The sequence below is a fragment of the Tauraco erythrolophus genome, chromosome 8 (assembly GCF_009769465.1).
Source record: "Tauraco erythrolophus isolate bTauEry1 chromosome 8, bTauEry1.pri, whole genome shotgun sequence".
Lineage (NCBI taxonomy): Eukaryota > Metazoa > Chordata > Aves > Musophagiformes > Musophagidae > Tauraco > Tauraco erythrolophus.
Genome location: NC_141472.1, coordinates 16864417 through 16878354, shown reverse-complemented (window position 1 = coordinate 16878354; position 13938 = coordinate 16864417). Strand labels below are relative to the sequence as shown.

The window sequence follows — 13938 nt, the reverse complement described above, 5'->3', positions numbered from 1 at the left end:
AAGCACTCCTCTCAGCTGTTTCACAACAGCTACTTTAACTATGCCACCTACCTGTAAGCAGCAGGGATTTTTAACTTGTGTAAGAGGCCATTAAGCAAGAGTTAGAACAGTCAGATTTCATATCTGTGTCATTATCATCACCAATTACATTTGGGACTTTATTGTATTTATCTTTTCTAAAAGCAGAAGGGGAGATTTTGCAATGAAAATCCCTATTTTTAGAAGAACCTGCAAAGAAGAAGTTCAAATCCCTCTGCTTGCAGTATTTGCCTGTTGTGCTGTTTTTTTCCCCATAAATAATCAGTCTGAGAAAAAAAAAAATCTATATATCCGCTGCCTAGAAAGAAAACAAATAATACTAAGTAACTTCTGCCACCTGCACCTAAATGCACTCAATTTGCATCCTTTTTTGTGTCACCTCATATAGAGAGAGACATGGTCAAGCTTGCTCCAAAGAAACATCTACAGTAGCTTTGAGAAGATCTAAAGTCTAGCATTGCTTAGCCCAAAGCCAACAGCTTTGTTTCCACAGGTTCAGAATTTTGACAGAGGTAGGTTATACCTCATCGTTACTTCTCAAGTGTGAGTCCAGACAGATAAGTACTATAGTGAGGCTATGAATAGCCAGAGAGTTAAAATTTAACTTGAATTAGTAGTTTGGGCCTGCCAGGTCCATCTTAGAACCCTCCTACTACCGCACATGTGAGCGAACAGCAAAGGCCCTTTAAAATAGACAACATGAATTCAAACGGGAAGCAGGAGAGCATCCTTAAGGTCTCATTTCTCATTCACTTCTTGACGTCACTGCAGTAATTCAGCACTGAACTTTTAACTCTGGATTCTTTGCCACGTTTGCCCAGATTCGATTTTTGGTACTAGTTTATTCACCAGTATTTTACTTCCCCTAGGTAAGATCTTTGGTTGCCAGCTGTACAGTCAGTGAGCATCTCCCCCTAACTGTCCCCATCATACAGAAGATAAAGCCTCCAAGCAGTCTGTTCCCTGAAAGATGCACCCAGCATCCTTCTCAGAGGAGGTCCCCTAGTCTTCGCTGGTCCTGCCAGATCCTTCCAAATTGCTAAGCTTTCTGCATTCCTTTAACACCAATGCAAAGAAGTATCTGAATGTCTCCTAACCTCAACACTGAAATTTGGATTATCTTTGCTCTGTTCCTCGTATCTGTGCCTCACCTTTATTTCCCCAATTTAACCACAATGGAAGTATTTAACTAGAACCATAGCAGAAGCACTGTGAAGTAGAAATTACTTGTTCTAATACCAGCCTATTTAGTGGGATAAAGCTCAAACTTTCACAGCTGATAGTCTCCTGAACATTTCTGAGTTCATTCCAGCACTCTTGCATAAAGACCTATGATGGGATTTTAGCCTAAGGAAGCCTGGTAACTTAAATGAGATTATACTTAATAGAAGAGCACAGGAAGCAGATAGAGGAGGGGGGAAAAAAACAAACACCAAAACAAACAAAAACTACATCTCTGCTCCTCCATGACCTCAGTCTTTGCCTCCCATTGCCAAAGTTGTTACTCCCTTTTCTTCAGCTTCCTCAGAACTCCACCTTTCTTAGCCACTTCTTTTCCTTTCTGCCCTCCTCACCACCACCTCTATTTGACTGACTCAGCAGCAAACTACAGGTTCTTCAAAAGTAGTACATTTATTAATATGAATATGTACATAAATTGCATTTCCTTACCATTACATATGTGTAATGGGGTGTCTCATTTTAGACATGAAACAGCATGCTCAGTAAAAACAAGCCCCAAAATACAGGCTTTACAGTGAATAGTGTGCTACGAGTGCATCCAGAACAGAAGATACTCAGATATAATTAGTTTACCTGTTCCTAGCTGGTGACTTCCCTGCATCCTCCTGGACAGACCCAAGGCGTGCAGACAGTGTGGCAGTTGAAGAGTCTGGGTGAATCAAACTGCAAGAAAAAGGAGCATGTTATAGATTTCTAAAAGATTTGCCACATGCAGCAGTGTCAAAATGGCTGGAACTAAAATACAGTTAATTACAACGTTACTTCTCATTCGCACCTCTCATTCATGAGTGTTAAATCAATGAGGGAATAGGGAAATCTTTCCACATCTGTAGGACAATGATATCTGCAGCACTGGAGGACAGTGCTCAAGTCTTCTCCCCTCGGACTCTAGTCTTGGACAATCCAGCCTCTTCCCACTTTTCGTGTTATCCTGCCTTCCCACCGTCTTCCACTATATGCCTTTCTTACAGATTCCCCTTCCTTACAGGCTGCTACCCCACACTTTGCAGGTAGAGGCATTGCCCTCATCTCCCCAGCACATCATCTCTGCAATCCAAGCAATGCTATCTATAGCTATCGCTAGACAGCTTTACCGAGATAGCCTGACAACCTTTTGTAACCGTTCAACCTGATCACTATCACCTTTGCCCTCCTTCTCCTTCCACCCAAGGAGGAAGGAGAGCAGATGTGCGTACACCATCAATATACATTCCTACTGCAAAACTGTATCAGATATAAGCCACTACACTCCAACTGACACAGCCATACTAGCTGGATGTAGACAGGTTACTAGCATGATAAACGCTCTTCATGAGAAAATGTACACAGTACAACTTTGTCTGAGTAGCTGCACTTGCCCAGAGTACACCACTTCTAAAGGACACAGCCCTTCAAGCTAGTTAAAGCAGGAGCCCATGCCTCTATGTTCTAACTGCTCAAAGAGGAGAGCAACATCTAACAAGAGAATACAGCATCACTCTCCAAAATGCTTTTCTCACTGCTTTGCAGCATATGACAGCAGAAGAGGCAAGAGTCTTATCTCAGATAGATTATTTTGGGAAGAGACTCTCAAGTTTTCTTCTGAAGCCAACTACTTCTCTCATAGAAGCCACACATTAGGAAAAAAACAAACAAACAAAACACAAACAAGCAACAAAAACTTTGCTTCCATTATGAAGCTGAATTGCCACTTTCCACTGTTGTGTCATTCAAGTTCAATGTCTTGAGTTTAAACCTCTGATGGTATCAATCAGGAACGTATCAAATGCAGTATCGAAAAAAGCACTGTAGTCCACAGCAAGGTTTTACATTTCAAGAGCAACAAACACTGAAAAAAATTTTAAACTTCCTAAAGCAATACTAAACTACCTAATCTCAATCTCTCTCCCTCTCACACACAAAAGCAGCCCAAGTTTACCCAGTCTCTCCCAACAAGACTAAGTGATGTAGTACAAAAAGAGTTATCAGCCTTTCAAGAACAGGCAGTATTTTTCTCCAGTGCTACAAGCTGCCCAAAATAAAGATATAAATACTTTCTGCACATGTTCATGTCTACAAGCTGTTGAATTGCCATAATAAAGATACTAATAACACATTTGAATACAGAACTAATGATACCTTCTATTGTTTTGTATACCTGAAGAGAAGCATTCCAAGTGCACATACTTATTCCCTAATTCACAATTTGGTAGTATTTATCCCAAGCATTGCAACATTACTGCTTTATATGACCATGACGTTAAACCAGAACCACTTTCCTTTATTTAGGCCTAAAGCTCATTATTTAATTGCTTCCACATAAGAATATCATACTTTGAAAAGCAACATGCAAAGCAAGAGTTGGCATTTTCTGAAGACAGCTGTTTTTGAGGTTTTTCTTTTAATACTGTCAGAACCACTAGAAGAGATCTGCTGAGAGGCACATGTCACTAACACCACCTGCCAGTTAAAGAAAGGCTCTGACTCAAGACTGCCTCAGTAGTTTCACACCTGCCTGTTCTTCTGTTTTTAGGGAAACGAGCACAAACACATCTGACTGTTTCTTCCTTCCCCCACATTAAATTAAATCAAGGTCCTCAGAAATTAACTTGTGTACCACTTGAGAAAAAGCAGTGTTTTATTCATCTTCCAAAACTAAAAGTACTTTCATTCAAGAGCAATAAGAAGAAACACTCTTTGAAAGGAGATCAGAGAACCTCTATGAGTCCTTTCAATTCCATTTTAGTTGAAACAGATAGTTACTTCCACCATTTCTCTCCGATTTATACAGACAGCATCTCTCATTCTCTTGCCCAATCCAAAACCTGACAGGTAAAGCGTCAGTGTTACATTGACTTGTCCCTCAATACATTGGTGGTTAGAAGGGATGTTTTTTTCATTTTGTCTTTTTAAACTCTGAAGCTAAAAGCCTGCTCTGTCACTGGTACAGAATCACTAAATAGATTAAAAGAAGAACTGCAAGCAATTTAAAACTCTACTAGAAAATTTTCCACACTTCAACTTGAAAAGAATACTAGAAGCAAGCAGAAGATTACATTCTTTTTATAGGAGATACACTTCTAAGTTTCCTAGATGGAAGCCACCGACTTTTGTCTAAGCAGGTGTCAGCCTGAAGAAACAGTTAAGATTCTGGAGCTCAGCATGAAGCCATTCACTTTACCTTTGCCAGGTTAGATCCTCCTCCAGAAAGATGTTGCGGCTAGCTTTACGGCTCCCAACTGGTGTGCGTGGCTCGCCAGGATCCAGCACTGATACAGAACACGCAGAATCTGACAGAGCATTTAAGTCTTCTCCAATGGAGTTACTGTCTGTGGAGTGTGCGTAGCTTAAGGCTATTTTGCGGCAGTAAGTGCAGGCTCGGAGATCCCCTATGGAAAGGGGAACCAGAGAGTGTAAGTGAACAGGAACAAATAGTACTCTGTTCCTACAGGATCAGAGGCATGTAGTGGTGGGAAAACAAGGATTTCCTGTTTCAAAACCTCTTTGCGTATTTAAGTCTAGTTCTCATATTCCCTTAAAGACCAAAACCCCAGATAATTATAGGCCATGAAAATTTCTCCAAGTCAAATGATATAACACATGATTGTAAGAGAAAGACAGGTTGCAGGGGTGGGGAGAGAGAGCGAATGTGCACACTGAAATCATGGTACAACAGCCAGTCAGATATGACATACCAGCTGATGTCTGGAAATCACTACCTCCATCAGGAGATGTCTAGAGGTTGGTAACTGGTATTTGAAAGAGTTTCCCTCACCCTCAATTAGAACATGTGGCTCACTACATTTTAAAATGTACCATTAGTAAGACCAGCTTTTACTTGAGCACACGTTTTGTAGTGAACATCCTTGCTAAGTAGCAGCCATATTTGTTTTGTCATCATGGATGCAATGTTGGTAAATATAAGCAGGTATGCCATAATCCACCGCTGTGCATGAAGAAATCGGTAGAATTAGGTCCTGTGATTCTTTATGCTTACGTCTAAGCCCACTAGACAACTGTGCAGCATTTTCAAGCAAATGACAGAATCTAAAACGCAGTAGTCCAGAGCTGAGCACACAGAGAATGTTCTGCTTCTCAACAGATAAACCCTACCTGTGTAGCCCATGAATTTTCCAGGGATTTCCTGATTGCAGCATCGACTACAGAAGATCTGCCCACAAAGTCGGCAGTGGTGCCTCCGCCGGAAGGTGGTGAATTTCTCACTGCAGTCATAGCATTCTTTACACTGGCTGTCAGGCATCCAGTACTGCTTCAAGTCACTGTCCTACACAGGAAGGCAGCAGAGAAAAACTTTTTTTGCACATAAAAAAGCATGTTTAGATTCACAATTGCTTTGTAGACTGTGCATGTGAAAAAGATCATTTCGTATATTCATATATGCACGTGTGTGCACACTCTTGGTATAAGCACACGTATGCACAGAAAGGATTTTTCATGCACTTTTACAGGGAGCCAGAAGGCTGAGAGTTCTTAACTGTGAGAATAAACGTAGTAAGCCTTTGCATTCTTGATCCAAGATGGACGCAAAGCAGAAAAAAAAAATATCATGAGCTGTAGATGAAAAAATCAGAAAGAAACAAACATATAAAGTACTGATTGCTCTTTCCCCTCATTTGTCCCTAGCACAGGACAGGGCCTCAACTAGCACAGTTAAAAGAAAAAACAAACAAACAAACAAACAAAAAAAAAAAACACCACACCACATTAAAAAACCCACACACATTAGTTGAAGCTGTTACCCAAGGGTAAATCAAGGTATCAGGAATTACCAGTGCAGGAAGATAATTTCAACAGCTAATACTGGGATGTACTTCAAAAGGATTACAGATAAAAAGTTTTATTTCTTGTTATATTCAAAAGTTTTGTTATATTTTGTTATATTTCTTGTTATATTCAAATTCTTCAAAACCTCGGTAAACAGTTGTAAAAGCCTGTGTCCCAGATTGATATTGTTTCAAAATTCCAGGTTAACTGCTATGTGAAGACAACTGTGGAATACACTTTCAGCAGATAATGACATATACTCATTTACAGCATGTGTGCAGCCACGGGAATTTTGGTCTTGTTTCTAAGACTTGAAAATAAAGAGTTAAAGCTTCCATTTGGTGTTGTAGCTATAAACAGAGCAAGACAAATCTCTCAATTATGATTCTGAGCACATCAGCTACAATTACCATGGATGGAGACAACTGCTAATGGTCACGTGACAGCTCTGCCTGAAACACTCTTGCTAGAGTTCAGTTCTGGCAATGAGCCTTTTCAGAGGGACTGAATACTCTGGGTTTTTCTTCAGAAGAGAAAGTGCTGCAAGAATTTTCTCGAAATAATCCAAGAAGAGAGAAACTACAGAGAAGAAAGGTGATCCATACTCTGATTTTCACAAAGTCAAAAAAACCCCACCTGACCATGCCCTGAATTGGTGTTTATTTTTGGATGTTCAATAAGCAAAGTTTGACATCGCTGCTAGACCAATTTTGAGACCAAAACAGCTATGATCAGCAAGACAAAAATTTCATGCTATCCTCACCCGAGACAACTCACACAGAAAGAGGTCAAAGACTGCTCAAGACAGTCTAGCGTTCAAGAGAGTCTAGAAATTTATGAGTACTAAGCTTCAAGAAGGAAAAACACAGTGAAGAGCTTTGCCAAGGCATTGCTGCAAACCTGAAGGGGATGCCGATTAACAGCTTTTTCTGCAACTTTGCAGGATAAGCCAACTCTCTGGTTCTGCCACATGGAGAGAGGTTGTCCTAAGCAGCCGTGCCTTTGCCCACCATCTCTCTCACACTGCCTCTGCCCCACTTGCATACGACTGGGTGTGCAGAAACCCAGTCGTTCCTGGTGATACCTTCCAGCTCTCTGCCCTGCTCAAGTCAGAGCCAACACTCATGACAAGAACAACCTAGAAGGAAGAGTTCAGAACAGAAGTCTGGCCTCCGTTAGCAGCAGAGCTTGCTTAGAGCAGCACCTTCCAGGATCTGACCCATGCTTTCCACAACAGCAAAAGAGAAAGAGACTGTAGAGACAGGCCAAGTCCACAGTAGGAAGAAACTGTTGCCTGGAGTGACTCAAGCAACACATGGCTGCAGTCAAGGACCATTTGTACAGAAGTCAGCATGCTGACAACTAAAATACCTCTTTCAGAGAAGGATCTAGACAGTCATTTACTGCTGTATCCTGTACATTTGAACACTTTCTCCAATAGCTTCAAAGATATCTAAAAATCTCCAGGGCCTTCAGAAGCTGTCACAAACTGAAATACTAGTAGGAGCCACACTCAATACCCTGTTTACTGCAATGAAAGGCTTTTGTTTCACCTTCAAAACATCACCCTTTCTACCAAAACAAAGTTACTCTCACAAGGAGAATAGCACTGGAAGCTAAGGGAGTTTACTCAAAGTCTACTTGTAAAAGCTACCAAACCAAAAGCCTTTTTCCTCTTCATTTAGTTTAATTAAATGTACTTTTGCCTGTTCATGTCTTGCTCCCAGACACAGCTATTTATATCATCACTTATGAATAGTTGTGGCTTCTTTTCTCAAACACATCCTCCTTTTAAAGGCATAGTCCAACACAGCAGAGGGAGGTGAAATCAGCAAGGCAGTAGCAACCACCAGATCTTTATCCAGTTGAATCAAAACTGATTAAGAGGACAAGCCTTTCAAGCACATATTGCTGACCCATCATTACCACAGTAGAGTAGCAGATTTAATTCAACCTTAGAATACTCATTACTATTTGTGACAGTCAATGTGTTTCACCCACCCACGGTTAGCCTTCAAGGAAGAAAACCATCAGGTAATACTAGATTAAGTAATACAGAAGTGGAAGGAGTCAAAAAGTAGAGCATTGGTCCAAGTTCAAGAAGCTGAGCAACTGCAGTGTTTCACTCCCACAATATGACAGGTTCGACATGTCAAAAGTCAGCATCAACTTAAAACTGTTACCCCTGCCACCAAACAAGGATTTTTGAGTTTATTCACTCATCCTTCAAACATTTGAAAAAAAACCCTTGATGTATCTAAAAACAAAGCTCAGAGAAGCCCAGTAAACAGTTCAGTTTCCAGATAGTTTGGCTTACAAATCCCCCAGAAGAAGTACCTGGCTCTTCCCCTCCATGATTTCTTTGAGGCGCTTTAAAACGGTGCTGAGGCTTCTTAACTGAACTGCTGTACGAGGATCATGACCTCCAAGAGGCGGTTCTACTTTCCTTCGATTGTCTGGAAGGGAAGGGAGAGTAGTATTCATTTCTTCCACGATAAGTCAACATTTACATCACAACATAAAACCCCGTTAGAAGGAGAAACGTTCACATATGTAAGCGCTTTACAAAGTCACAGTGTGTATCACCCCCTGCCCCAAAAGCCGCTTCTGATGCCAGATAACTTGCTTTGACATTCCAAATACCACCGTCTGTGTTTACAGGAATCGATTTAAGTTCTGAGGATGAAAACATCTTTTAGAGTGAAGTTATTGTCAACCTACTAGATGAATCTCGTAATAGCCTTTTAGAAAGCACTGAAGTCTCATTTTAAAATGCCCTCGAGGATACAAATACTTTCAAAATAATTGCAACAATATCACTTGCGTTCTAGGACTGGTATAAGTCAATACCTTAACCTGAACTTATTTATAAATGACTAGGGCAAGTCTCAGGACTCAATTGCTCAGTTTCTATTAGAAACAGTCATTCAGAATAAAATGCACCCAGTTCACTTTTTTGAGTTCTTTTGGTTTTGTTTTTTTTTTTGCTAAGAAAAATGCCAAGTTGCTGAGAATTTGTACAGGCATTCTTGACGCACTACAGCAAAGAGACTCCTGAATAACAACGCAATGCAGTTAATTTCTTTCCTATAAAATGCTGGATTACTTGGAAGCATTGCTGTACGAGTTACAAATAGGATCCTTCTCTCCAGAAAGATCTGCAAACACAGCGCTGTATTTACCTGAACATTTAAACGTTTTCAGAGTCATTTTTTTACATCAACAACTTTTCAGAAAAGTTTAAAGTTTCTTACCAGCTTCGCTGCTCTCCATCTGACTAGTATTTTATTTTTATTCCCCCTAGTACAGGAAGAACAGACATGGCTGCGTTGTTTACTGCTTCAGATACCACTGATGTCAGCGGAACGCTGACAGCACTAGGAGAAGCATGTTAACTGTTGCTGTGCAGTAACACCAGGCTGTTCCTTTGTGCGCAGATCAAAACCCCTAGAGTAACGTGATTAAAACTGTGGGATTCCATGCCTTCTCTTCAGGTTCTTAGTACATAGTTTTAGTTAACCAGTGCACCTATAGCTGCTTAATGACCTATGTACAACAAAGAATCCACAACAGGAGATGACTTTAAAGAGATTCTAGAGAGCTTACACTCAGTTCTGTGGCCACCCACTTGGAATTATTTTTTTTTTTTAAATCAAACAAATATACTTTTGGATATTACCAAGTTGAGTATTTTAGGGTGATTAAAGGGACTTGAATATTTCAAGAAAACATTGATAATACCATAGAAAACTTTGGCTCCTCCTTACTTCTATCACAAGATCTATGATGCATTTACTTCCCGGACTTTCCTGCTGTAACATTTGAATTTAAAAGTATCTTCTTTCCAGGAACGTTGCTTCCAATTCAAAAACTACTATCAGGCCTCCTGCATAACTAGCTACAAATCTTGTCAGGCAAGTGATTCCCAAAGTATGAACATACACGGTACTGAGGAAATGCCACAGTTAACTCCACTCTGGTTCTCTTGTTAGTTAAACGCCCTTTTCTGTGTTACATAAAACAATGTCAAAAGGATTAGAAAAAGCATGCCATAGGTGGTAGGAGCACATGGCTAAGCTGTGCCATTACTAAACTAAACTAAAGAACCTGACCAATTCTCAGATTAAAATTCAGCTGGCTCTTTTCCTTTTCAGTCCTGTGATTTCCCCCCTTCTGGGGAAAAACACACCGTATAGGATGAATATAAGAAGCTACAGTTCCTGCAGCATACGACACACTGTGTCTAGAACACCGTTCTTATAAAAGAATTCACATGGATCAATCTTAGGTTAACTTCTACTCCCGATCCAAATTCTGTGACTATAAATACAACAGCCATTTTCTCAGTTAATGCACACACAATTTACAGATGCATTTGCTTTCAGCATTGTAACTGTATTTCTTTATTTTACCATTAAATCTGCAAAAATCATATTCCCTTCCACAAACGCTGAAACTATAAGAGTATTTTTCTTGCTTTGTCCGCATCATCGTCCCAACTGCCATCAGATGCACTTCGGAAGAGATATATTCCTTTGATTTGATCCCAAGAGAGTTGACCACATTTACACATCTAAGTAACAGTCTTTTTAGTGCTCCTGAAGCAGTAAACTCAGTATATGCTACTAAAAAAAAAAACAAACCCACACCCCACACACAAAAACACACCACTCCCAAAAAAAAAAACCATGCAAGAAATTAGGTTTTTAAAATAAAGATAGACTTTATTAAATGTTATTTAATCTTTTATGACAAACAGATCAGCTCCACAAACTTTTGCTTCTCACTGTCCAGCCAGCACAAAAACAACTGCAGGAAGTGAAAACAGCTCCCTCATGGTCCATATAGATTCCTTATGCTTTCTTAGTCCACAACTCTACCATATCTTCATCCATTTAGTCTTCTCCCCTAGTCAAATACTCATAAGACACTCATTTTTCACTTGATATCATTTTGCATTTAATCAACAAAAGCTAGCTACATCTCAGCCATTCAATATAACACACTAACCTGAGTGTGGAACACATCTTTTCAGGATTAGCAGTTTATGCAACAATTGTGGTTTTCCTATCCATTCCCTTCCCAAGTTCACTGAACAAAACCTGAATATACCAAAAGAACTCCATAAAGATTTACAATTTTACTTATTTCTAACCTATTTATCCTTCTTAAGCTAAAAACTAACTCCTACAGCTAAAAACAGACAAAAAGTTCTCATATTTCAACAGCAACCCTCATCCTTCCTGTATGTATTCATGGCTGCTGATTCTTGGCAAAACCTATACAACCTCTGAAATATTATATGTTTTTCTCCTCTTTTTCCTACACTCCCCACCTGAACTGTGATCACTGGGAAGGAACCTGCAATACCATTCCAGCTAAGATTACCTACCCAGTACACTCTTCTGAGTTGAAGCCACAGAAAGATTTGCTCAGAAAGTCACACAATTGTTCTGTATCCTCAACTACTGAATCACTGAAATATATTTTTCCAGAGTTTCTTTCATGACCTTATGTATTTTAGTATTCATTTTGCTGTATTTTTGACTTGTCATTCACTGTAATAACTACTTTGTTGCAACTGAACTGCTAGTTTCAGTTGACAGGAACAGAGCTTACCATGCACTAACAGAAGTGGTAGAACAGAGAGCTTCACACAGTTTCAACAATAAACAGATACCCCCACCAGGGACACCACAGTTTTGCTAACACAAATCAACATGAATTGCTTTCTAGTTATTCGCTGCCAAAGCATGTCACTTCATATTGAAGTTCACTATCACAGCTCAAACATCACATCTTCCTCAAGTCACTGCCGCACAAAGTACTGACATGAAAAGCCTGAAAGCTGTCCTTAACTTCATTTCACAACATGCATTTTCATTTTGCAAAACCTTTTTCAATAGAAAAGATGCTCTGGTAATAAGTCATGTTCTTTGTGATGCTCAGTAACCACCACATGCCTTCCTCAGGCCTCCTTCGCTCTCATATGATCGTTGGCCTTTCCTTACTCCTACTAATCTCCTTTGCCATTCCCTATTACTGCCAGCCTGCTACAACTGTCTAGCATTAACAGCATTACCCTGCATGACAGGGTAACAAGCTAGAAGTGCTTTTACTACCAATGCTCCCTCTCCAATTGGTCAGCATTTCCAGTTCTCCTTAAACTGGATTTGCAAGCTGTGACATAGTCTCAGCACGAGACTATTTTGGTTCAATCCAGCCCCTTGAAAGCACTCAGCAGACAGCACACACTGACCTGCAGTCCAATACCACTGTCTCTGTAGAAGTGACACAAGCTCCCCAGCACCCTACTCCAGCACATGAGGATGCAACAGGTTACCCAAGAGGGAGGCCACAGAAGTCAATGCAGAGTCTCAGCACCGGTTCTTCAGCTGTACAACCCACAAAGCACCTCTGACATAAGCCAGGCATCCAGCAGCTTCTCCTGTTTTCACAAAAGCTAGTGCTTTATAACGTAAGGTGCCATTTATAATGTTTTCACGTAAGCAGGCCTGAAGGGCAACGCACAACTGAAATCCTACATATTTGATGCTAGACAATTTCCTACAAAACCCACCATCCTTCCTTGTTGTTTTGCACTTGCAGTTGTCAGCCAGCATGGTCCCTGAGCAACGAGAACATCTGCCATGCAGACAGCGCAGGCTGATAGACAGATGAGGGGTGGAAGTCAGCATCTGTGTGAGCCGATTCATACTATCACTGTTTAGAGGCACCAGCAGCCTTTTATTTATTTATTCCTTTCCGTTTGCTTAAGATTGGCATGTTGTTTAAACTCAAGTAGGCCAGAGAGACCTTTGTGAAGGAATTACTCGTTTTCCTGTCTGCACCTGCCGAAGTTAGGAAGTATCTGAGTAATGGCCAAGCCTAGAGTGTTATTTGCAGGCCTGCAGATACAAGGTTGCAAGAAAACTCTACTCGATTAGACACCCCACTGTCACAGAACTTAGCGGGTGAACTGACCTACCAACCTAGGTGTTTATGTAAATCACATCACTTCTTTTCACACTTTTCATTCTTTAGAAATGAGAATAATTTCTTTGACTACTTGTGCAGCCCAGCATCAACTCTAATGACAGAAGTAAAACTCTACTCTGCTCAATGTTCAGAAATCCTCAAAGACCTGATTATTCGGCACCTTTTAAGAAAAAAAAAAAAGGCAAGAAAAATAATTTTCTATAGTTTGCTTAAAAAAAAAAAAAAAGCAATGCCCAATTTTTGGAAAGGGAAGATGCAAGTATTTTTGCCATTTTCAAATACAGTGAGATGACCTGAAAAACTCCCCTGAAACCTTCTCACCACTCCAGTACACTTTTACTTGCATTACACATAGTTCATGTTTGTTACAGCACCAAGGTTATTTGAGGGATGATGCTCAACAATGAGTCGGGCCACTCAGTATCACAGAAATCTCTTCAAGAAGTCCAGCAATTCCTGCTTGGTCTAACTTTAGTTCTTTCCAGGCTGATTCATCACCACATTTTTCTAAGCATACTTCCATTCAAATCCAAGGACATGAATGGAGGTCCTGAAAAGGAGTTGGAATAATGAAGTAACAGTTCTTCCCCTCACACCTTAGACTGTCTCAGTTTTCTGTCTGCCTGCTCCCAGTGGAAGTCAAAAACAAGATTATTTCTGCCTTCTAAGTACAAAAAAACCTACCTCACCTAAGGTTTTCTAACCTGTAATCCCCCAGATTATTTCCAAGTGATTTACAAGAGATGACTAAGAATGAAGTATGGTAAACTGGCAAACCAGCCAAGAGAACGCTACTGTACTTGAGGCATTTGAGAAAAAGTTTATTAAAAAAACCAATAACCAAAACCAAACTTTAATTGGTTTGTTGTGACAGGTACAACTGAATAGCACAAA

The 13938-nt window shown here is 40.2% G+C and overlaps 1 protein-coding gene across 6 annotated transcripts in view; it reads right to left on the bottom strand.

The window, feature by feature from the left end:
• Positions 1 to 13938, bottom strand: part of PIKFYVE (phosphoinositide kinase, FYVE-type zinc finger containing) — a 68813-nt gene that overhangs the window by 49382 nt on the left and 5493 nt on the right. For 5 of the 6 annotated variants that reach the window (XM_086615685.1, XM_086615686.1, XM_086615687.1 and 2 more), the window contains 4 exons: positions 8383 to 8501; positions 5374 to 5545; positions 4442 to 4649; positions 1855 to 1944 (listed from right to left, as the gene is read on the bottom strand). In XM_086615685.1, coding sequence (XP_086471811.1) covers positions 1855 to 1944; positions 4442 to 4649; positions 5374 to 5545; positions 8383 to 8501 — 589 coding nt within the window. Of the gene's footprint in view, positions 1 to 1854; positions 1945 to 4441; positions 4650 to 5373; positions 5546 to 8382; positions 8502 to 9299; positions 9375 to 13938 lie in introns of those variants that run through there. The other variant, XM_086615690.1, reaches the window with a different exon arrangement.